We start from the raw sequence: 25,456 nt of genomic DNA, 5'->3' as shown, positions 1-25,456 counted from the left end.
CCTCTGAAAATTTCATCAAAAATCGATTAAGGCATGTCCGTCTGTCTGTCGGTTGAAATCAATTTTCTGAAAAACCCAGATATCTTCGAACTCCAAGTTTTCAATAATTCTGTCAGATATGCTTTCGAGAAGTTTCCTATTTCAAAAATCCATCCATTAGTAACGGAGATATGAGGAAAAATCCAAGGCAACTTCTAAAAATTTTATTAAAAAAGGGAAAAAGGCATGCTTTAAAAAAAAAACAACAACAACAAACGCTTATTGAAAAAGCGTATGTGTAGTTGTACGTTGGTTTTTTCATCGCATGCTTTGATAAAAAAAGCAACAACAACATTATTTATTGAAAAAAAAAACATATGTTTGGATTGAAAATATATAAAATTAATCTTTTTTAAACACACTATGGTGAAGCATATATAAGATTCGGCAAAGGCGAATATAGACTTATATTGAAAAGTAATGAGTTAAAACTACTTTTCACTACTTACCCATTGGCATTTTAATACATTATTGATTGACATAACATTGGAGGCAAGTAATTACCACGCTTACTTAAAAATAAGTACTTAAATAAGTTATTATAAAGAGGATGTTAAAAAGTTTTACGAACAAAAAACTGGCGTCACAGAATACGACTTAAAAAAGTACTTATGTATGTACTTAAGTAAAATATTGTGTAAGGGATTATTCGATAATTTTGGGCAGACATGTGTGTTTTTCATAAAAACGGCCCACAATTCTTAAGCCTCCTATTCAAAATTTTCACACATTTTTCAGTAACATAGTACATATTATGTTAATTGTAATATATTAGCATGTTGAGCAACAGTGTTTTAGATATGACATTTCATGGCATACTTTAAGGTGGAGAGCATTTAAGCACTCTAACATTTATTTATACAAAGGATTATTCGATAATTTTTTGGCAGACATGTGGTTTTCATAAAACGACCCACAATTTCTTAAGTCTTCCATTCAAAATTTTCATAAATATTTCAGTAACATGCATATTATGTTAATATCAGCATGTTGAGCAAATGTGTGTTAGATGTGACATTTCATGGCATAATTTAATGTGGAGAACATTTAAGCACTCTAACTTCCCAGCAAAAAATCTGAAATTTTTGGTAATAGCCAGTAGTTATTTCATACATTACTTGGTAATGAGTGTTCATTATCATCCACATTATTGTATTTAGCTGAATAGGTTATTACTGGTAAAGAACAAAACAATTTGGATTTGTTATGGCTCAATTGTCTAGGTCGTTTATTTAACAAACAGGGGGTTCGTGGTTCGAGCCCTGCTGGATACTGTTTATTTTTTTTTCAAAATGACATTCATTTATATATTTTTGTAAAATGCCGTTCTCAAAATTACAAAAATCAACATGTTAATGGAGCATCGAGTAAGCGGCTGGAGTGAGAAACACAGAAAACAACTGAATGCCTGGGTTCAAATCCCGGCCGAGAATTTTTTTATTTTTTGTTTTCTACATACAAAGTCGGCCCAAAATAACTAGCTATCACATAACATATTTGTAGGTTTATTTGTAACTAGTTATTTCGCAAAGTTTTTGTAATCAAATTAGTAACCATTTATTAATTTGTTTAAGGTAGGTACATATTATTTGAACCTCGTCGAACAAAAATAATTAGTTATTCACCCCAAAAGTAATTAGTTTCCACGTGATTCCAATATTACTTTCTAGATTACTAGGTAATGAAAATTTTTGCTGGGTTGTTTGTTTTATACAAATATAAGACGCGTGTAATATCTTTTTTAAGTTTTCTATTTTAATTTTTAAACATTTTGTAGTTAAAGTTTATATCTTAGGTATATGTATTTGTTTCTTTACTAACACTGACTTAAAAAAATTATTTTATTTCCTTTTGGAATTTGTATTCAATTGTGTAGATTTTATTAAATAAATATTCTTTATAAAATTCTTTTGCGTCATGTGATAAATTTTAAACTGCTGAGTTTAGGTTATATTTTATACATATTTTTTTTTGTTGACATTTCAAAATGAATTGTAAACATTTTTCCTTGACACTCTTTAAAACTTACAAACTGTTTTTAACGATTTGGTTTAGGAAAAAATATTTGCATTTTTTCGTGTTCATAAGGAAACAAAACTTAAAGAGAATTTTAAAATATTTTTCATAAGCAATTCATGCCCGAAGTAACGATTAGGCCTCAAAATTGAATACCTAAAATTGTTTGTATGTAGTTTTTTTTTTTATTATTTTTTTGCTTCTGCATTCGAAAACGACCATGTATGAAGGTAAGTTTATGAGAGTGCTTGTGTCATTTCCGTGTAGCCCTTAACTTTTAACAGTTATACATATATGAGAGAATATGTGTATGTGTAGCTTTGCTTTTACTTTCCGTTTCCTTTTACATATTTAATCTGTGTGTGTGAGTGTTTGTGTAACAGAGTAAGTGAGCGTGTGTGTAAGTTAGTTTGTCTGTTTGAGTGAGTAACTGTATACATATCCCTAAATGGTTTGTGATGACATAGATTTAAAGTTAATTTCTATTTGTTGTTTTTTTATTTCTGTGGCCCCTGCTGTTGTCTGTCTGTCTTTGTCTTTTTGATAGTCAAACACAGCAACATTTTATGCCACATTTTAACTCAACTGCAGTTTTATCGTGCACAAATAAAGTTCAAGGTTTTTTGTCCATTATTTATTAGATATTCGAAATTGTGTGAAGACACATTTTGTAAATACTATGCATATGTGTGTTACATACTGACTTGTTTAACTGAAAAAGTTTATACTCTGTTTAAAATATGTTTAAATATTTACATCAAATTTAAGAGAATATTTTACTCTTAGTTAGTTAGTTTGAATAGAAGATGTACATATATACATCAAATCCGAAGAAATACACCTAGGCCTCTATCGGGCCTGTTGTGCGCTCCTTACCCAGTGCCTCAGGTGGGAATCGAACCCACCACCTCCGGTCTACCGGACTAGAACACTAACCACTAACCTACCGGAGGCCACTCTTAAAAGCATAAATTTTTTCTAAAATAAATCTCTAGATTTTGTAACTTTTAACAATGTCAATTTATTAATATTTCTATTATATTAGCAGAAATAAGAAACAATTAATTAGAAATCAATGCAATTCTGGTGGGATTCTTATAAATTTAATAAATTTTTATTTATAAATAATAATTTGAATAAATTCACACATCTTAATAGATTTCACATTTCTTTGGTGGATTCATGTTGCATGTTGTCTTCTTGTCACACTTAAATAACCACGAAAATTCTCTAGAGTTTGATAATGAACCAATGACTCTTAACATTCCGGGAGCATGTATATCGCCATTGGCAAATGCACTGCGAAATACCGAAAGTATATCCTCACACCACAGTTGAGCAAAACTAATGAAAAACAATTGACGATTATTGAAGGGTAAACGTGGCAGAGTGTCATTCTTTTCAACATCGCTTTCGCCCATTTCTTTACGCTTAGACAACCAACGCTCATAGGCATTATAAGCTATATTAACGCCACCATTATCGGCAATATTTTCTGATTGCAAACCACTTCTGGGTAAACGTTTGCCATCGTAAGTATAGTTGTGATATTGTTCTATGAAACATTTACGTCTCGATTCAAATTCATAGGCAGATTTCTCATCCCACCAGTTGAAGGCCTTGCCATTGGCATCATAGTTACGACCCTCATCATCAAAACCATGAATCATTTCATGAGCTATGAGATAACCCAAAGTGCCATACTGTATGGCTTTGGGATAGATGGGATCCCAAATAAAGCGTGGCTGCAGCAGAGCTACTGGAATTTTGATTTGATTTTCCAAAATATTATAAACAGGTGTGAAGGACAATACCTGAGTATCTTCTTCAGTTTTCTTCTCCAATTTGTTTTCTCTTAAAGACTCGGCATGTTCTAGAATATTTTTAACATTGAGCACATAGTTGGCGGGATCTATGACCAGATTTTTAAATAGCTCAACAAAATTGTCATTATCATAAGAGTTTATGGTTAAATTCATATTATTCAATTTCTTAACAGCTTCTTGGCGTGTCTTAGGCGCTATCCAATAATATTTTTCAGTCTCAAAATTATGTTTAAGTGTACTTTTAATATCATCCCATAGTTCGTATATTTCAGCCTCGACCTCCTTGCTTCTATATTGATTATAGATGGCATGATCAACAAATTTACCAAAATATTTTTTCGATTTATCTATGCACTCGGACAGCATATTGCCGTATGTGAAATCGACAATAAATTCATCCAAAAATAACCATAGTATATAGTCCTCTACTAGTTCATCTTCGGTGGTATTGAAAACATCATATAAACCCTCCAGATAAGATTCATCATAGACATAGATCTGTTTTGGCAAATCTTTTGTGCCCAACACAATTTCTAAATATTGTTTTACATCAAATAAATCATTATATTTGTCCATTAAATCGGTGGTATTATACAAGGTCAACAATTCTTCCACACTTTTACCCTTACGCACATCAGTAGCGCCCCAAGTTAAATTGTGTTCGAATGTCATTACATTTTTGGCGCTTACTGCAGCATCTTCGGCAGTCATATTCAAATACAGTTTCATATATTTACGTATTCTGTCTTCTTGTATGTTGTGCACCATATTTACCGCCCCCTGGGTCATTTCAAATTCTGGGGGTCCTATGTAGGGCATTGTTTTGGACTTATCTTTTAAATCATCTAATATATACAGCGACAGTATTATGGATCTTCCATATTTATTTTGAATTTTTGCCACCGTGGACCACCATTCTGAACTGGTATTCTTTAACTGGTCCTCTGTTTTTAAAGCTGAAAATTCACCATATTCTTTGTAGATTTTAGTCAACGATGAACGATATTTTGTAGTATCAAGATAGGCATTCTGACAAGAGGCAAAAAAGTCTTTGATTTTATCTTCCACATCATCATTTCCGGTTTTTTCCTTTAGCAACAATTCCTTCAGTCTTACCTCAATGCCTTTGGTTAAAGATTGGAATTTGTCCGTGTTTATATTGCGATTATATTGGGCCGGATTAATTGTATGCCAAGAACCACAGGCATATGTATAAAAATCATCGCAGGGATCAACATTTTGATTCATGAACGCTTTGATATCAGCGGTTTTTGATAATTTTAAAATTTGTTTGGCCTGTGGACTGGCAAATACGTCTTCCTCACTTTTCACGCTTAAACAGCAACATATTAAGATGAAGCCACTATACACATAGTGATTTATTAATTTTAAATTCATTTCATGAGTTATTTATTTAATTGTTAATTGTTTTTAAAACTTTTTTTCTTCCAAAATCACAACCGTTTTGAGAGTGTTATTAGTTCAGACTAAAGTAATTTACTATTTCCATAATTTCCATTTCTCAAGATGAGTCCGAGTCAGTCTTATCGTTTATAAATTGAGTTGTTTGTTATTTTCTTTATTTTGTATTTATAAGAAAACTTGGTCTCTTATCAGCTAATATACGCTCAAACATGTAGTTTAATTATGTTTTTTACTAAAAATAATTAATATTTATTAACCCTCTGATGAATAAAACGTGTAGATTTATTTTCTTATTTGCGAGACTTATGAGCGAGACTGAGAGTAATATTGACAATATTTTTTACGATTAAGCAATGACTGAACAGTCTGTTTGCTTTCACAAATTAATAAGAAGTCACTTTTATTAGCGCTTATAAGATTATTTAATGATCAATCAAAGTAAAAATGCTGATTTAGATAGAATTATAAATTAGTTCAGCTATAGTTCAGTCCTAGTTCAGTTCTAGTTCAGTTCTAGTTCAGTTCTAGTTCAGTTCTAGTTCAGTTCTAGTTCAGTTCTAGTTCAGTTCTAGTTCAGTTCTAGTTCAGTTCTAGTTCAGTTCTAGTTCAGTTCTAGTTCAGTTCTAGTTCAGTTCTAGTTCAGTTCTAGTTCAGTTCTAGTTCAGTTCTAGTTCAGTTCTAGTTCAGTTCAGTTCTAGTTCTAGTTCAGTTCTAGTTCAGTTCTAGTTCTAGTTCAGTTCTAGTTCAGTTCTAGTTCAGTTCTAGTTCTAGTTCAGTTCTAGTTCAGTTCTAGTTCAGTTCTAGTTCAGTTCTAGTTCAGTTCTAGTTCAGTTCTAGTTCAGTTCTAGTTCAGTTCTAGTTCAGTTCTAGTTCAGTTCTAGTTCAGTTCTAGTTCAGTTCTAGATCAGTTCTAGTTCAGTTAGTTCAGTTCTAGTTCAGTTCTAGTTCAGTTCTAGTTCAGTTCTAGTTCAGTTCTAGTTCAGTTCTAGTTCAGTTCTAGTTCAGTTCTAGTTCAGTTCTAGTTCAGTTCTAGTTCAGTTCTAGTTCAGTTCTAGTTCAGTTCTAGTTCAGTTCTAGTTCAGTTCTAGTTCAGTTCTAGTTCAGTTCTAGTTCAGTTCTAGTTCAGTTCTAGTTCAGTTCTAGTTCAGTTCTAGTTCAGTTCTAGTTCAGTTCTAGTTCAGTTCTAGTTCAGTTCTAGTTCAGTTCTAGTTCAGTTCTAGTTCAGTTCTAGTTCAGTTCTAGTTCAGTTCTAGTTCAGTTCTAGTTCAGTTCTAGTTCAGTTCTAGTTCAGTTCTAGTTCAGTTCTATTTCAGTTCTATTTCAGTTCTAGTTCAGTTCTAGGTCACTTCTTGTTCAGTTCAAATTTAGTTATAACATTATTACATTTTGTGCAAAAATATTTATTTACCATTTTATCAAATGTTAACTATAACTATATTAAAGTTCTATTTCAAAAAAAAAAAAAACGTTCTTAGTAAATTTAATAAAAAAGGAAGTAACTTAAGGAAACTGATAAATAAAAATAACATTTTGCATTTAAAGAGAAAAAGAAGGCCACATTCTAAAATTAGAAGTACTAATGGTTTATTGCAGTCATAAGAAGGCAAACCAGAGATAAGAAAAAAATTTATGTTTTACATTTGACCTAAACTGTTTAAGTATTTATGTTAGTAAAATTTAAACTTTTATTAATTATGTAAAAATTAAAGTTTTATTGTTTTTGTTTATTATGTATTTAATATTATGAGATTTAACATTAAATACTAATGTACTTAGTATGTTTTTTTAGAGGCTTATTTCTTCTTTTTAATACAACATTTTTGTTACCAATATTATGCAAACATTTATTTAGCTTCTGGCATTTTTATTTTTATATGACCCCCACATACACACATATAAGAAATAAAAAAATGGTATGGAAACAACACTCACTGTCATTTTATAAGACACTTACAATGTCAATAGAAAGAAAGTATTTAAATGGAAAATTTAGGCAATTTACACTTCCTTTATGTTGCAAAAAACAAAAATGAATAAAAAACTGTCTAACAAAAATACCACTAAAGGGGATTAAACAATGCAAATAGAAAGGGAATGATTTAGAGACACAGTAAACAAAATATGAAAATAACCTTAACCTTTTGATAAATATTTACAAAGGTCTACTTGGAATATATATTTTTTTTTAACAAAACTGTAAACAACATAAAAGACAAACGTACAAATTGAAAAGCCAGCAAACATTTAAATTCATGAATTTATTTTTTGTTTTACGAGCTTGACGATGTGACTGCCAGGGCGTATGTTGAATATTAAAATATTAAATATTAATCATTGTTTCTTTTTGGTGACTCAAGGTATATTTGACTTGTTAACAAAACCTTTTTTACATTTTTTTTCTGTTAATAATCACAAGCATAAGATTTTTGGTGTATTATTATTATTATTATGTTTTCGCTCACTCTATTTTTTCTCTTTGCAGCTATACCTATAGTATATATATTGGCCATTGTACCTGGTCTGATGCCCTGGGATAGTGGTTACCGTTTTCTTTCATTTTGCCACGTTTTTGGTTCGGTGGCACCCTGGTGTGGCAGCTTTGTTTATCATCTTTTTATGAATATTGAACGTGGCGAAAATGTCTACTATAGATTGTTGAAATTGGACATGGTGGGAATATGGGTTAGTCAGAGTTTTGGTAAGTTTTAATGAAAATTAATAAAATTTTTATTTAATATTTTATGAAAAGTTTAATACTTATTTGTTTATGTCTATAATATATGTTTCAATTTTTAAATTTATAATTAATTTAATATTAACTAGAATAGACTATAGGCCAGACTATAGACTAAAATAGACTATAGATTAGATTATAGACTAGACTATAGATTAGACTGTATACTAGACTATAGATTAGACGATAGACTAATCTATAGACAAGACTAGACTATAGACTAGACAATAGACTAGACTATAGAATAGAATATAAACTAGACTACAGACAATACTATTGAGTAGACTATAGACTAGACTATACTCTAGACTAGACTATAGACAAGACTATAGACTAGACTATAGACTAGACTATAGACAAGACTATAGACTAGACTATAGACTAGACTATAGAGTAGACTATAGAGTAGACTATAGACTAGACTATAGACTAGACTATAGACAAGACTATAGACTAGACTATAGACTAGACTATAGACAAGACTATAGACTAGACTATAGACTAAACTATAGACTACACTATAGACTACACTATAGACTAGACTATAGACTAGACTATAGACTAGACTATAGACTAGACTATAGACTAGACTATAGACTAGACTATAGACAAGACTATAGACTAGACTATAGACTAGACTATAGACAAGACTATAGACTAGACTATAGACTTTAATATAGACTACACTATAGACTACACTATAGACTAGACTATAGACTACACTATAGACTAGACTATAGACTACACTATAGACTAGACTATAGACTACACTATAGACTAGACTATAGACTAGACTATAGACTACACTATAGACTAGACTATACACTAGACTATAGGCTAGACTATAGACTGGACTATAGACTAGACTATAGACTACACTATAGACTACACTACAGACTACACTATAGACTACACTATAGACTACACTATAGACTACACTATAGACTAGACTATAGACTAGACTATAGACTAGACTATAGACTACACTATAGACTAGACTAGACTACAGACTAGACTATAGACTAGACTATAGACTAGACTATAGACTAGACTATAGACTAGACTATAGACTAGACTATAGACTAGACTATAGACTAGACTGTAGACTAGACTTTAGACTAGACTTTAGACTAGACTATAGACTAAACTATAGACTAGACTATAGACTAAACTATAGACTAAATATTATGTATATGTTAAAAGTTTATTAGTTAGAAAAAGTACCGAATAATTCGTGGGCGTACCGATGCATTTTTCGATATCAAATCGTGCTGAAAAAGTACTAAATTTCTTATGTCTGATTAAATAGCAAAAACCTACAATATTTCAAAACCTTTTGAAAATATCAACATTTCTAAATCATCTTTTTTGACCTTTGACCTCTAATATTTAAAATATTTAGCAGACAACTGACATTTATGACCCCATTAAAAGCTACTCAATAATATTTCATTTGAAATGTTTAAGTTTTTTAAATTTCTTTCGACTTTTAATTATGTAACTCATCAAAGAAAATTTTATTATTCCCCAAAAAGTTTTCATCATATTTTATTTTATGTACTTTTTTTATACACATAAGTTTTAAATAAATGTATTACATACTTTTCAAAAACTTTTTTGCAACATTAAAATATATTTAATAATTTATATGTAAGAGTTTTCAGCAGAAAAAAAATAGATAAATCAATCTTCTTTACTTTTTTTTTGTTTTGCTACAGTTGCTGTTAAACTTTAATCCTCAAACCAAATTTATCTTTTCAACTTGAAATACTGCAACATGAAACACATGTGTCCACACAATTTACTGCTGTCATTTAAATAGATTATGGTCAATTGATACTCTTCTTAGCTTTTTTTTTCTATAAATATTAAATAGGAAATAATTCAATAAAAAACTATTTTAAATAAAACTGGAAAAAGAAAACTTCAAAGTAAAATAGAAAACCAACTGGGTTGGTGGATTTAAATATTCATCAAATGGCCAGTATTTTGTTTTAAAAACCACAAAGTATTTCAATGTCATTTAAACAGAATGATAAGAACTAAAAAAATGTTTTTTTTTTTGTCAATTCTTGTTTGAGTGAGGTTAATCAAAGTATGTACTATATTCTTAGATTTAAACCTCTATTACAGTTATTTGAATATTTTATGGATTGTTAACAACATTTCATTTAGAAGAATCAGCGGGTCACTATTTGTGATACTTGTGAAAATAAGATGAACATTGAAAATTTATTGTCTTTATTGTGATGTTAGTACTTTGTCACCAGTAACGAGACATTTTCATGATAAGCTAGTGACTGGGCAACACTTATATTAAGCAAACTTATTTATTTGCCACCCATTGGTAGACAACATAAGTATTGTGTAATGAGAATAACACAGGTTGAGATGAAATTAAAGGATTTTATTGAATAAACAGACGAGTCTATAAGAGGGATATCCTATCAACTAATTTATAGAATTTTAGTCGAATGTCTATTGACTTGTCTTTTGACTAGGCTAGGGACAAATCTATTGTAAAGTCTATGAAGTAGCTTATTGAGCAGTCCATAGAATACCTTATTGACTACGATGAACTAGTACAATAACTATAGGTTTATCTTTTGATTAGTCTATGAACTGTCTATGTCCACAGACTTGTCTATTGATTTGTGAATGGACTACCTTATTAACTAGTCTATGAACTAATCTATTGAAAAGTCTACGGTCTAGTATATTGAGAAGTCTATTGGCTAGTCTATGGACTAGTATTTTAATTAGTTTATTGTCTTGTATTTCGATTAGTCTATAGACTAGTGTACTGACTCGCCTATAAATAATTGACTAACCCATTGACTAGCCTATTGACGGATAAATATATTTATAAGTCTATTGATAAGTCTGCGGTTAAGTCTATTGACTTACCTATTTAATAGCCTGTAGACTAGCCTATAGACCCTATGTGCATGAATTATTTTCAGTGTAAGTTACTTGATATACTATAATATAATAAGTCTATGAACTCTCTCGCCACCTACGTATCTTGTTATCATTATAACCTTAGTGCAGTAGATATACTCGACTACAAAAGTATCATAATATACCTGGTAAACACAACAACACCACTTTAGATGGATGGATGGATGTCATTTTATTAAAATGACAGACATAAATCGATAAATGCCAGGATTATATAAATTAATGAATACCTTAAATATATATATTTTTTAATATTCAAATAGCAAAAAAAGAAGAAATTGTAATGCAAAACAACAGTACTAAGTAGTATTTTAGTGGCCTCTAGTTGTAAATATATATTTTACTCCCACTTTGCTTTAACGTTTCAATGTTTAATCTCTGGTATAATTTGTTATTTCGATGATGGTGATGATGATGATGTTTGACATAAACGTGCAATTTTGTAAAAAAAAAGAAATTAAAAATTAATTAGATACAATTTTATTTACATAAATACAACAAGATGTAATGAAAGTAACTGTAAAAATAGCAAGAAATTTTTACTAAAGTAATTGTAAAGGTAGAAATGTAACTTGTTAATAATGTAAAACATAATAAATATTAAAAATGTTAATTATTTCGTTGCTACTTTATTTTATTTTTTGAGTAATTAAACGAATTTTTTTGATTTATAAATTTCTAAGGTAATAAAGTTTTCTCTAAATATTAAATTCGCTATGACATTTTTTATGTATATATTTACAACATGTAATTAATGTACACATTTACAAGTAACAAGGTATAAGGTTTCTTATTTTATTTGCAATGGTGTCCATTTCATAGCACAATTGTGCTAGCAAAAAACTAGGGATTTAATGAAAATTTAAAAAATAATGAGAACTTAATTTTTAACAACATTTACCCCCTTTTTTTAATTTATTATTATTATTATATTAAACTGATCAGAGATTTTCATTATTTTTGCCCAAGGGCCTCTATTGTAGCCAGAAACTAAACTTTTATGTTTTCAATCAAAAATCGATTTTTAATGGGAAATAAAAGTGATCACAGATTTTAAGCCTTTTTGCCCTGGGGCCTCTAGTTTAGCCAGAAAATGAACTTTTTTGCTTCCACTCAAAAATTGATTTTTTGTGGGAAATTAAAGTGATCACAGATTTTAAGCCTTATTGCCTGGGGCCTCTAGTTTAGCCAGAAAATGGACTTTTATGTTACCACTCAAAAATTGATTTGTTGTGGGAAATAAAAGTGATCACAGATTTTAAGCCTTTTTGCTCTGCGGCAGCTAGTTTAGCCAGAAAATGGACTTTTATGTTTTCAATCAAAATTTGATTTTTAATGGGAAATAAAAGTGATCACAGATTTTAAGCCTTTTTGCCCTGCGGCATCTAGTTTAGCCAGAAAATGGACTTTTATGTTTTCAATCAAAAACCGATTTTTTGGAGGAAATAAAAGTGATCACAGATTTTAAGCCTTTTTGCCCTGGGGCCTATAGTTTAGCCAGAAAATGGACTTTTATGTTTTCACTCAAAAATTGATTTTTAATGGGAAATAAAAGTGATCACAGATTTTAAGCCTTTTTACCCTGCGGCATCTAGTTTAGCCAGAAAATGGAATTTTATGTTTTCAATCAAAAATTGATTTTTAATGGGAAATTAAAGTGATCACAGATTTTAAGACTTTTTGCCCTGGGGCCTATAGTTTAGCCAGAAAAGGAACTTTCTTGTTTTCACCCAAAAATTGATTTTTTGTAGGAAATAAAAGTGATCACAGATTTTAAGCCTTTTTGCCCTGGGGCCTCTAGTTTAGCCAGAAAATGAACTTTTATGTTTTCAATCAAAAATCGATTTTTAATGGGAAATAAAAGTGATCACAGATTTTAAGCCTTTTTGCCCTGGGGCCTATAGTTTAGCCAGAAAATGGACTTTTATGTTTTCACTCAAAAATTGATTTTTAATAGGAAATAAAAGTGATCACAGATTTTAAGACTTTTTGCCCTGCGGCATCTAGTTTAGCCAGAAAATGGACTTTTATGTTTTCACTTAAAAATTGATTTTTAATGGGAAATTAAAGTGATCACAGATTTTAAGCCTTTTTGCCCTGCGGCATCTAGTTTAGCCAGAAAATGGACTTTTATGTTTTCAATCAAAAATTGATTTTTAATGGGATATTAAAGTGATCACAGATTTTAAGCCTTTTTGCCCTGAGGCATCTAGTTTAGCCCGAAAATATACTTTTATGTTTTCACTCAAAAATTGATTTTTAATGGGAAATAAAAGTGATCACAGATTTTAAGCCTTTTTGCCCTGGGGCCTATAGTTTAGCCAGAAAATGGACTTTTATGTTTTCACTCAAAAATTTATTGAAAATCTAGTTTAGCCATAAAATGGACTTTTATGTTTTCAATCAAAAACCGATTTTTAATCTAAAATAAAAGTGATCACAGATGTTAAGCCTTTTTGCCCTGGGGCCTCTAGTTTAGCCAGAAAATGGACTTTTATGTTTTCAATCAAAAATCGATTTTTAATGGGAAATAAAAGTGATCACAGATTTTAAGCCTTTTTGCCCTGAGGCATCTAGTTTAGCCAGAAAATGGACTTTTATGTTTTCACTCAAAAATTGATTATTAATGGGAAATTAAAGTTATCGCAGATTTTAAGCCTTTTTGCCCTGGGGCCTCTAGTTTAGCCAGAAAATGGACTTTTATGTTTTCAATCAAAAATCGATTTTTAAAGGGAAATAAAAGTGATCACAGATTTTAAGCCTTTTTGCCCTGGGGCCTATAGTTTAGCCAGACAATGGACTTTTATGTTTTCACTCAAAAATTGATTTTTAATAGGAAATAAAAGTGATCACAGATTTTAAGCCTTTTTGCCCTGGGGCATCTAGTTTAGCCAGAAAATGGACTTTTATGTTTTCAATCAAAAATTGATTTTTAATCGGAAATAAAAGTGATCACAGATTTTAAGCCTTTTTGCCCTGGGGCCTATAGTTTAGCCAGAAAATGGACTTTTATGTTTTCATTCAAAAATTGATTTTTAATGGGAAATTAAAGTGATCACAGATTTTAAGCCTTTTTGCCTTGCGGCATCTAGTTTAGCCAGAAAATGGACTTTTATGTTTTCACTCAAAAATTGATTTTTAATAGGAAATAAAAGTGATCACAGATTTTAAGCCTTTTTGCCCTGGGGCATCTAGTTTAGCCAGAAAATGGACTTTTATGTTTTCAATCAAAAATTGATTTTTAATGGGAAATAAAAGTGATCACAGATTTTAAGCCTTTTTGCCCTGGGGCATCTAGTTTAGCCAGAAAATGGACTTTTATGTTTTCAATCAAAAATCGATTTTTAATGGGAAATAAAAGTGATCACAGATTTTAAGCCTTTTTGCCCTGCGGCAGCTAGTTTAGCCAGAAAATGGACTTTTATGTTTTCAATCAAAAATTGATTTTTAATAGGAAATAAAAGTTATCACAGATTTTAAGCCTTTTTGCCCTGAGGCATCTAGTTTAGCCAGAAAATGGACTTTTACGTTTTCAATCAAAAACCGATTTTTAATAGGAAATAAAAGTGATCACAGATTTTAAGCCTTTTTGCCCTGGGGCCTCTAGTTCAGCCAGAAAATGGACTTTTATGTTTTCATTCAAAAATTGATTTTTAATGGGAAATTAAAGTGATCACAGATTTTAAGCCTTTTTGCCTTGCGGCATCTAGTTTAGCCAGAAAATGGACTTTTATGTTTTCAATCAAAAATCGATTTTTAATGGGAAATAAAAGTGATCACAGATTTTAAGCCTTTTTGCCCTGGGGCCTATATTTTAGCCAGAAAATGGACTTTTATGTTTTCACTCAAAAATTGATTTTTAATGGGAAATAAAAGTGATCACAGATTTTAAGCCTTTTTGCCCTGGGGCCTATAGTTTAGCCAGAAAATGGACTTTTATGTTTTCAATCAAAAATCGATTTTTAATGGGAAATAAAAGTGATCACAGATTTTAAGCCTTTTTGCCCTGAGGCATCTAGTTTAGCCAGAAAATGGACTTTTATGTTTTCAATCAAAAATTGATTATTAATGGGAAATTAAAGTGATCACAGATTTTAAGCCTTTTTGCCCTGGGGCATCTAGTTTAGCCAGAAAATGGACTTTTATGTTTTCAATCAAAAATCGATTTTTAATGGGAAATAAAAGTGATCACAGATTTTAAGCCTTTTTGCCCTGAGGCCTCTAGTTTAGCCAGAAAATGGACTTTTATGTTTTCAATCAAAAATCGATTTTTTGTAGGAAATAAAAGTGATCACAGATTTTAAGCCTTTTTGCCCTGGGGCCTATAGTTTAGCCAGAAAATGGACTTTTATGTTTTCACTCAAAAATTGATTTTTAATGGGAAATTAAAGTGATCACAGATTTTAACCCTTTTTGCCCTGGGGCCTATAGTTTAGCCAGAAAATGGACTTTTATGTTTTCAATCAAAAATCGATTTTTAATGGGAAATTAAAGTGATCACAGATTTTAAGCCTTTTTGCCACGGGGCATCTAGTTTAGCCAGAAAATGGACTTTTATGTTTTCAATCAAAAATTGATTTTTAATGGGAAATTAAAGTGATCACAGATTTTAAGCCTTTTTGCCCTGGGGCCTCTAGTTTAGCCAGAAAATGGACTTTTATGTTTTCAATCAAAAATTAATTATTAATGGGAAATTAAAGTGATCACAGATTTTAAGCCTTTTTGCCCTGGGGCCTATAGTTTAGCCAGAAAATAGACTTTTATGTTTTCGCTCAAAAATTGATTTTTAATAGGAAATAAAAGTGATCACAGATTTTAAGCCTTTTTGCCCTGGGGCCTCTAGTTTAGCCAGAAAATGAACTGTTATGTTTTCAATCAAAAATCGATTTTTAATTGGAAATAAAAGTGATCTCAGATTTTAAGCCTTTTTGCCCTGGGGCCTATATTTTAGCCAGAAAATGGACTTTTATGTTTTCACTCAAATATTGATTTTTAATAGGAAATAAAAGTGATCACAGATTTTAAGCCTTTTTGCCCTGGGGCCTCTAGTTTAGCCAGAAAATGGACTTTTATGTTTTCAATCAAAAATCGATTTTTAATGGGAAATAAAAGTGATCACAGATTTTAAGCCTTTTTGCCCTGAGGCCTCTAGTTTAGCCAGAAAATGGACTTTTATGTTTTCAATCAAAAATCGATTTTTTGTAGGAAATAAAAGTGATCACAGATTTTAAGCCTTTTTGCCCTGGGGCCTATATTTTAGCCAGAAAATGGACTTTTATGTTTTCACTCAAATATTGATTTTTAATAGGAAATAAAAGTGATCACAGATTTCAAGCCTTTTTGCCCCGGGGGCCTCTAGTTTAGCCAGAAAATGGACTGTTATGTTTTCAATCAAAAATTGATTTTTAATGGGAAATTAAAGTGATCACAGATTTTAAGCCTTTTTGCCCTGGGGCATCTAGTTTAGCCAGAAAATGAACTTTTATGTTTTCACTCAAAAATTGATTTTTAATAGGAAATAAAAGTGATCACAGATTTTAAGCCTTTTTGCCCTGGGGCCTCTAGTTTAGCCAGAAAATGGACTTTTATGTTTTCAATCAAAAATCGATTTTTAATGGGAAATAAAACTGATCACAGATTATAAGCCTTTTTGCCCTGGGGCATCTAGTTTAGCCAGAAAATGGACTTTTATGTTTTCAATCAAAAATCGATTTTTAATGGGAAATAAAAGTGATCACAGATTTAAAGCCTTTTTGCCCTGAGGCAGCTAGTTTAGCCAGAAAATGGACTTTTATGTTTTCAATCAAAAATCGATTTTTTGTAGGAAATAAAAGTTATCACAGATTTTAAGCCTTTTTGCCCTGGGGCCTATAGTTAAGCCAGAAAATGGACTTTTATGTTTTCAATCAAAAATTGATTTTTAATAGGAAATAAAAGTTATCACAGATTTTAAGCCTTTTTGCCCTGAGGCATCTAGTTTAGCCAGAAAATGGACTTTTACGTTTTCAATCAAAAACCGATTTTTAATAGGAAATAAAAGTGATCACAGATTTTAAGCCTTTTTGCCCTGGGGCCTCTAGTTCAGCCAGAAAATGGACTTTTATGTTTTCATTCAAAAATTGATTTTTAATGGGAAATTAAAGTGATCACAGATTTTAAGCCTTTTTGCCTTGCGGCATCTAGTTTAGCCAGAAAATGGACTTTAATGTTTTCAATCAAAAATCGATTTTTAATGGGAAATAAAAGTGATCACAGATTTTAAGCCTTTTTGCCCTGGGGCCTATATTTTAGCCAGAAAATGGACTTTTATGTTTTCACTCAAAAATTGATTTTTAATGGGAAATAAAAGTGATCACAGATTTTAAGCCTTTTTGCCCTGGGGCCTATAGTTTAGCCAGAAAATGGACTTTTATGTTTTCAATCAAAAATCGATTTTTAATGGGAAATAAAAGTGATCACAGATTTTAAGCCTTTTTGCCCTGAGGCATCTAGTTTAGCCAGAAAATGGACTTTTATGTTTTCAATCAAAAATTGATTATTAATGGGAAATTAAAGTGATCACAGATTTTAAGCCTTTTTGCCCTGGGGCATCTAGTTTAGCCAGAAAATGGACTTTTATGTTTTCAATCAAAAATCGATTTTTAATGGGAAATAAAAGTGATCACAGATTTTAAGCCTTTTTGCCCTGAGGCCTCTAGTTTAGCCAGAAAATGGACTTTTATGTTTTCAATCAAAAATCGATTTTTTGTAGGAAATAAAAGTGATCACAGATTTTAAGCCTTTTTGCCCTGGGGCCTATAGTTTAGCCAGAAAATGGACTTTTATGTTTTCACTCAAAAATTGATTTTTAATGGGAAATTAAAGTGATCACAGATTTTAAGCCTTTTTGCCCTGGGGCCTATAGTTTAGCCAGAAAATGGACTTTTATGTTTTCAATCAAAAATCGATTTTTAATGGGAAATTAAAGTGATCACAGATTTTAAGCCTTTTTGCCACGGGGCATCTAGTTTAGCCAGAAAATGGACTTTTATGTTTTCACTCAAAAATTGATTTTTAATAGGAAATAAAAGTGATCACAGCCTTTTTGCCCTGGGGCATCTAGTTTAGCCAGAAAATGGAATTTTATGTTTTCAATCAAAAATTGATTTTTAATGGGAAATTAAAGTGATCACAGATTTTAAGCCTTTTTGCCCTGGGGCCTATAGTTTAGCCAGAAAATAGACTTTTATGTTTTCGCTCAAAAATTGATTTTTAATAGGAAATAAAAGTGATCACAGATTTTAAGCCTTTTTTGCCCTGAGGCCTATAGTTTAGCCAGAAAATGGACTTTTATGTTTTCAATCAAAAATCGATTTTTAATGGGAAATAAAAGTGATCACAGATTTAAAGCCTTTTTGCCCTGAGGCAGCTAGTTTAGCCAGAAAATGGACTTTTATGTTTTCAATCAAAAATTGATTATTAATGGGAAATTAAAGTGATCACAGATTTTAAGCCTTTTTGCCCTGAGGCATCTAGTTTAGCCAGAAAATGGACTTTTATCTTTTCAATCAAAAATCGATTTTTAATAGGAAATAAAAGTGATCACAGCCTTTTTGCCCTGGGGCATCTAGTTTAGCCAGAAAATGGAATTTTATGTTTTCAATCAAAAATTGATTTTTAATGGGAAATTAAAGTGATCACAGATTTTAAGCCTTTTTGCCCTGGGGCCTATAGTTTAGCCAGAAAATGGACTTTTATGTTTTCACTCAAAAATTGATTTTTAATAGGAAATAAAAGTGATCACAGATTTTAAGCCTTTTTGCCCTGAGGCATCTAGTTTAGCCAGAAAATGGACTTTTATGTTTTCACTCAAAAATTGATTTTTAATAGGAAATAAAAGTGATCACAGATTTTAAGCCTTTTTGCCCTGGGGCCTATAGTTTAGCCAGAAAATGGACTTTTATGTTTTCAATCAAAAATCGATTTTTAATGGGAAATTAAAGTGATCACAGATTTTAAGCCTTTTTGCCACGGGGCATCTAGTTTAGCCAGAAAATGGACTTTTATGTTTTCACTCAAAAATTGATTTTTAATAGGAAATAAAAGTGATCACAGCCTTTTTGCCCTGGGGCATCTAGTTTAGCCAGAAAATGGAATTTTATGTTTTCAATCAAAAATTGATTTTTAATGGGAAATTAAAGTGATCACAGATTTTAAGCCTTTTTGCCCTGGGGCCTATAGTTTAGCCAGAAAATGGACTTTTATGTTTTCACTCAAAAATTGATTTTTAATAGGAAATAAAAGTGATCACAGATTTTAAGCCTTTTTGCCCTGAGGCCTATAGTTTAGCCAGAAAATAGACTTTTATGTTTTCAATCAAAAATCGATTTTTAATGGGAAATAAAAGTGATCACAGATTTAAAGCCTTTTTGCCCTGAGGCAGCTAGTTTAGCCAGAAAATGGACTTTTATCTTTTCAATCAAAAATCGATTTTTAATGGGAAATAAAAGTGATCACAGATTTAAAGCCTTTTTGCCCTGAGGCAGCTAGTTTAGCCAGAAAATGGACTTTTATGTTTTCAATCAAAAATTGATTATTAATGGGAAATTAAAGTGATCACAGATTTTAAGCCTTTTTGCCCTGAGGCATCTAGTTTAGCCAGAAAATGGACTTTTATCTTTTCAATCAAAAATCGATTTTTAATGGGAAATAAAAGTGATCACAGATTTAAATCACAGATTTTAAGCCTTTTTGCCCTGGGGCCTATAGTTTAGCCAGAAAATGGACTTTTATGTTTTCACTCAAAAATCGATTTTTAATGGGAAATAAAAGTGATCACAGATTTTAAGCCTTTTTGCCCTGGGGCCTATAGTTTAGCCAGAAAATGGACTTTTATGTTTTCAATCAAAAATTGATTATTAATGGGAAATTAAAGTGATCACAGATTTTAAGCCTTTTTGCCCTGGGGCCTATAGTTTAGCCAGAAAATAGACTTTTATGTTTTCAATCAAAAATTGATTTTTAATGGGAAATTAAAGTGATCACAGATTTTAAGCCTTTTTGCCCTGGGGCCTCTAGTTTAGCCAGAAAATGGAATTTTATGTTTTCAATCAAAAATTGATTTTTAATGGGAAATTAAAGTGATCACAGATTTTAAGCCTTTTTGCCCTGGGGCCTATAGTTTAGCCAGAAAATAGACTTTTATGTTTTCGCTCAAAAATTGATTTTTAATAGGAAATAAAAGTGATCACAGATTTTAAGCCTTTTTTGCCCTGAGGCCTATAGTTTAGCCAGAAAATGGACTTTTATGTTTTCAATCAAAAATCGATTTTTAATGGGAAATAAAAGTGATCACAGATTTAAAGCCTTTTTGCCCTGAGGCAGCTAGTTTAGCCAGAAAATGGACTTTTATGTTTTCAATCAAAAATTGATTATTAATGGGAAATTAAAGTGATCACAGATTTTAAGCCTTTTTGCCCTGAGGCATCTAGTTTAGCCAGAAAATGGACTTTTATGTTTCCAATCAAAAATTGATTTTTAATGGGAAATTAAAGTGATCACAGATTTTAAGCCTTTTTGCCCTGGGGCCTATAGTTTAGCCAGAAAATGGACTTTTATGTTTTCACTCAAAAATTGATTTTTAATAGGAAATAAAAGTGATCACAGATTTTAAGCCTTTTTGCCCTGAGGCATCTAGTTTAGCCAGAAAATGGACTTTTATCTTTTCAATCAAAAATCGATTTTTAATGGGAAATAAAAGTGATCACAGATTTAAAGCCTTTTTGCCCTGAGGCAGATAGTTTAGCCAGAAAATGGACTTTTATGTTTTCAATCAAAAATTGATTATTAATGGGAAATTAAAGTGATCACAGATTTTAAGCCTTTTTGCCATGGGGCATCTAGTTTAGCCAGAAAATGGACTTTTATGTTTTCAATCAAAAATTGATTATTAATGGGAAATTAAAGTGATCACAGATTTTAAGCCTTTTTGTCCTGGGGCCTATAGTTTAGCCAGAAAATGGACTTTTATGTTTTCGCTCAAAAAGTGATTTTTAATAGGAAATAAAAGTTATCACAGATTTTAAGCCTTTTTGCCCTGGGGCCTATAGTTTAGCCAGAAAATGGACTTTTAAGTTTTCAATCAAAAACAGATTTTTAATAGGAAATAAAAGTGATCACAGATTTTAAGCCTTTCTGCCCTGGGGCATCTAGTTTAGCCAGAAAATGAACTGTTATGTTTTCAATCAAAAATCGATTTTTAATGGGAAATAAAAGTGATCACAGATTTTAAGCCTTTTTGCCCTGGGGCCTATAGTTTAGCCAGAAAATGGACTTTTATGTTTTCAATCAAAAATCGATTTTTTGTAGGAAATAAAAGTGATCACAGATTTTAAGCCTTTTTGCCCTGGGGACTATAGTTTAGCCAGAAAATGGACTTTTATGTTTTCACTCAAAAATTGATTTTTAATAGGAAATAAAAGTGATCACAGATTTTAAGCCTTTTTGCCCTGGGGCCTCTAGTTTAGCCAGAAAATGGACTTTTATGTTTTCAATCAAAAATCGATTTTTAATGGGAAATAAAAGTGATCACAGATTTTAAGCCTTTTTGCACTGGCGCCTATAGTTTAGCCAGAAAATGGACTTTTATGTTTTCACTCAAAAATTGATTTTTAATGGGAAATTAAAGTGATCACAGATTTTAAGCCTTTTTGCCCTGCGACAGCTAGTTTAGCCAGAAAATGGACTTTTATGTTTTCAATCAAAAATCGATTTTTAATGGGAAATTAAAGTGATCACAGATTTTAAGCCTTTTTGCCCTGGGGCCTCTAGTTTAGCCAGAAAATGGACTTTTATGTTTTCAATCAAAAATTAATTATTAATGGGAAATTAAAGTGATCACAGATTTTAAGCCTTTTTGCCCTGGGGCCTATAGTTTAGCCAGAAAATGGACTTTTATGTTTTCGCTCAAAAATTGATTTTTAATAGGAAATAAAAGTGATCACAGATTTTAAGCCTTTTTGCCCTGGGGCATCTAGTTTAGCCAGAAAATGGACTTTTATGTTTTCAATCAAAAATCGATTTTTTGTAGGAAATAAAAGTGATCACAGATTTTAAGCCTTTTTGCCCTGGGGCCTATAGTTTAGCCAGAAAATGGACTTTTATGTTTTCACTCAAAAATTGATTTTTAATGGGAAATTAAAGTGATCACAGATTTTAAGCCTTTTTGCCCTGGGGCCTATAGTTTAGCCAGAAAATGGACTTTTATGTTTTCAATCAAAAATCGATTTGTAATGGGAAATAAAAGTGATCACAGATTTTAAGCCTTTTTGCCCTGAGGCATCTAGTTTAGCCAGAAAATGGACTTTTATGTTTTCAATCAAAAATTGATTATTAATGGGAAATTAAAGTGATCACAGATTTTAAGCCTTTTTGCCACGGGGCATCTAGTTTAGCCAGAAAATGGACTTTTATGTTTTCAATCAAAAATTGATTTTTAATGGGAAATTAAAGTGATCACAGATTTTAAGCCTTTTTGCCCTGGGGCCTCTAGTTTAGCCAGAAAATGGACTTTTATGTTTTCAATCAAAAATTAATTATTAATGGGAAATTAAAGTGATCACAGATTTTAAGCCTTTTTGCCCTGGGGCCTATAGTTTAGCCAGAAAATGGACTTTTATGTTTTCGCTCAAAAATTGATTTTTAATAGGAAATAAAAGTGATCACAGATTTTAAGCCTTTTTTGCCCTGAGGCCTATAGTTTAGCCAGAAAATGGACTTTTATGTTTTCAATCAAAAATCGAATTTTAATGGGAAATAAAAGTGATCACAGATTTTAAGCCTTTTTGCCCTGAGTCATCTAGTTTAGCCAGAAAATGGACTTTTATGTTTTCACTCAAAAATTGATTTTTAATAGGAAATAAAAGTGATCACAGATTCTAAGCCTTTTTGCCCTGAGGCATCTAGTTTAGCCAGAAAATGGACCTTTATGTTTTCACTCAAAAATTGATTATTAATGGGAAATTAAAGTGATCGCAGATTTTAAGCCTTTTTGCCCTGGGGCCTCTAGTTTAGCCAGAAAATGGACTTTTATGTTTTCAATCAAAAATCGATTTTTAATGGGAAATAAAAGTGATCACAGATTTTAAGCCTTTTTGCCCTGGGGCCTATAGTTTAGCCAGAAAATGGACTTTTATGTTTTCACTCAAAAATAGATTTTTAATAGGAAATAAAAGTGATCACAGATTTTAAGCCTTTTTGCCCTGGGGCCTATAGTTAAGCCAGAAAATGGACTTTTATGTTTTCAATCAAAAATCGATTTTTAATGGGAAATAAAAGTGATCACAGATTTTAAGCCTTTTTGCCCTGAGGCATCTAGTTTAGCCAGAAAATGGACTTTTATGTTTTCACTCAAAAATTGATTATTAATGGGAAATTAAAGTGATCACAGATTTTAAGCCTTTTTGCCCTGGGGCCTATAGTTTAGCCAGAAAATGGACTTTTATGTTTTCACTCAAAAATTGATTTTTAATAGGACATAAAAGTGATCACAGATTTTAAGCCTTTTTGCCCTGGGGCCTCTAGTTTAGCCAGAAAATGGACTTTTATGTTTTCAATCAAAAATCGATTTTTAATGGGAAATAAAAGTGATCACAAATTTAAAGCCTTTTTGTCCTGAGGCAGCTAGTTTAGCCAGAAAATGGACTTTTATGTTTTCAATCAAAAATCGATTTTTAATGGGAAATAAAAGTGATCACAGATTTTAAGCCTTTTTGCCCTGAGGCATCTAGTTTAGCCAGAAAATGGACTTTTATGTTTTCAATCAAAAATTGATTATTAATGGGAAATTAAAGTGATCACAGATTTTAAGCCTTTTTGCCCTGGGGCATCTAGTTTAGCCAAAAAATGGACTTTTATGTTTTCAATCAAAAATTGATTTTTAATGGGAAATTAAAGTGATCACAGATTTTAAGCCTTTTTGCCCTGGGGCATCTTGTTTAGCCAGAAAATGGACTTTTATGTTTTCAATCAAAAACTGATTTTTAATGGGTAATTAAAGTGATCACAGATTTTAAGCCTTTTTGCCCTGAGGCATCTAGTTTAGCCAGAAAATAGACTTTTATGTTTTCACTCAAAAATTGATTATTAATGGGAAATTAAAGTGATCACAGATTTTAAGCCTTTTTGCCCTGGGGCATCTAGTTTAGCCAAAAAAATGGACTTTTATGTTTTCAATCAAAAATTGATTTTTAATGGGAAATTAAAGTGATCACAGATTTTAAGCCTTTTTGCCCTGGGGCATCTAGTTTAGCCAGAAAATGGACTTTTATGTTTTCAATCAAAAATCGATTATTAATAGGAAATAAAAGTGATCACAGATTTTAAGCCTTTTTGCCCTGGGGCCTATAGTTTAGCCAGAAAATGGACTTTTATGTTTTCAATCAAAAATCGATTTTTAATAGGAAATAAAAGTGATCACAGATTTTAAGCCTTTTTGCCCTGGGGCCTATAGTTTAGCCAGAAAATGGACTTTTAAGTTTTCAATCAAAAACAGATTTTTAATAGGAAATAAAAGTGATCACAGATTTTAAGCCTTTTTGCCTTGGGGCCTCTAGTTCAGCCAGAAAATGGACTTATATGTTTTCAATCAAAAATCGATTTTTAATGGGAAATAAAAGTGATCACAGATTTTAAGCCTTTTTATCCTGGGGCCTATAGTTTAGCCAGAAAATGGACTTTTATGTTTTCACTCAAAAATTGATTTTTAATAGGAAATAAAAGTGATCACAGATTTTAAGCCTTTTTGCCCTGGGGCCTCTAGTTTAGCCAGAAAATGGACTTTTATGTTTTCAATCAAAAATCGATTTTTAATGGGAAATAAAAGTGAACACAGATTTTAAGCCCTTTTGCCCTGAGGCCTCTAGTTTAGCCAGAAAATGGACTTTTATAAAAGTGATCACAGATTTTAAGCCTTTTTGCCCTGGGGCCTATAGTTTAGCCAGAAAATAGACTTTTATGTTTTCAATCAAAAATCGATTTTTAATGGGAAATAAAAGTGATCACAGATTTTAAGCCTTTTTGCCCTGGGGCCTATAGTTAAGCCAGAAAATGGACTTTTATGTTTTCACTCAAAAATTGATTTTTAATGGGAAATTAAAGTGATCACAGATTTTAAGCCTTTTTGCCCTGGGGCCTATAGTTTAGCCAGAAAATGGACTTTTATGTTTTCAATCAAAAATCGATTTTTAATGGGAAATAAAAGTGATCACAGATTTTAAGCCTTTTTGCCCTGCGGCAGCTAGTTTAGCCAGAAAATGGACTTTTATGTTTTCACTCAAAAATTGATTTTTAATGGGAAATTAAAGTGATCACAGATTTTAAGCCTTTTTGCCCTGCGGCATCTAGTTTAGCCAGAAAGTGGACTTTTATGTTTTCAATCAAAAATTGATTTTTAATGGGAAATTAAAGTGATCACAGA

The 25,456-nt window shown here is 31.2% G+C and overlaps 2 protein-coding genes across 2 annotated transcripts in view; one reads left to right on the top strand and one right to left on the bottom strand.

The window, feature by feature from the left end:
* Positions 1–25,456, top strand: part of LOC119604102 (flocculation protein FLO11) — a 105,216-nt gene that overhangs the window by 50,521 nt on the left and 29,239 nt on the right. The window contains 1 exon segment of the mRNA XM_037956559.1: positions 7,789–8,004. Within this exon segment, the coding sequence (XP_037812487.1) occupies positions 7,789–8,004 (216 nt within the window).
* Positions 3,137–5,389, bottom strand: LOC119604087 (neprilysin-4-like). The gene has a single exon (XM_037956535.1). It carries the CDS (start codon positions 5,277–5,279, stop codon positions 3,207–3,209), a length of 2,073 nt encoding a protein of 690 aa, XP_037812463.1. The 5' UTR covers positions 5,280–5,389; the 3' UTR covers positions 3,137–3,206.

Source organism: Lucilia sericata, unplaced genomic scaffold (genome assembly GCF_015586225.1).
Source record: "Lucilia sericata isolate MDLA Ls3-8-SP2 unplaced genomic scaffold, ASM1558622v1 Contig000012F_arrow, whole genome shotgun sequence".
NCBI classification, from domain to species: domain Eukaryota; kingdom Metazoa; phylum Arthropoda; class Insecta; order Diptera; family Calliphoridae; genus Lucilia; species Lucilia sericata.
Note: the sequence above shows the minus strand (reverse complement) of the source record. Positions and strands in the feature narration are given on the sequence as shown.

Bases quoted from the DNA above. Each gene is read 5' to 3' on its own strand.
- LOC119604087 (XM_037956535.1), bottom strand. From the start codon at position 5,279: ATGAATTTAAAATTAATAAATCACTATGTGTATAGTGGCTTCATCTTA.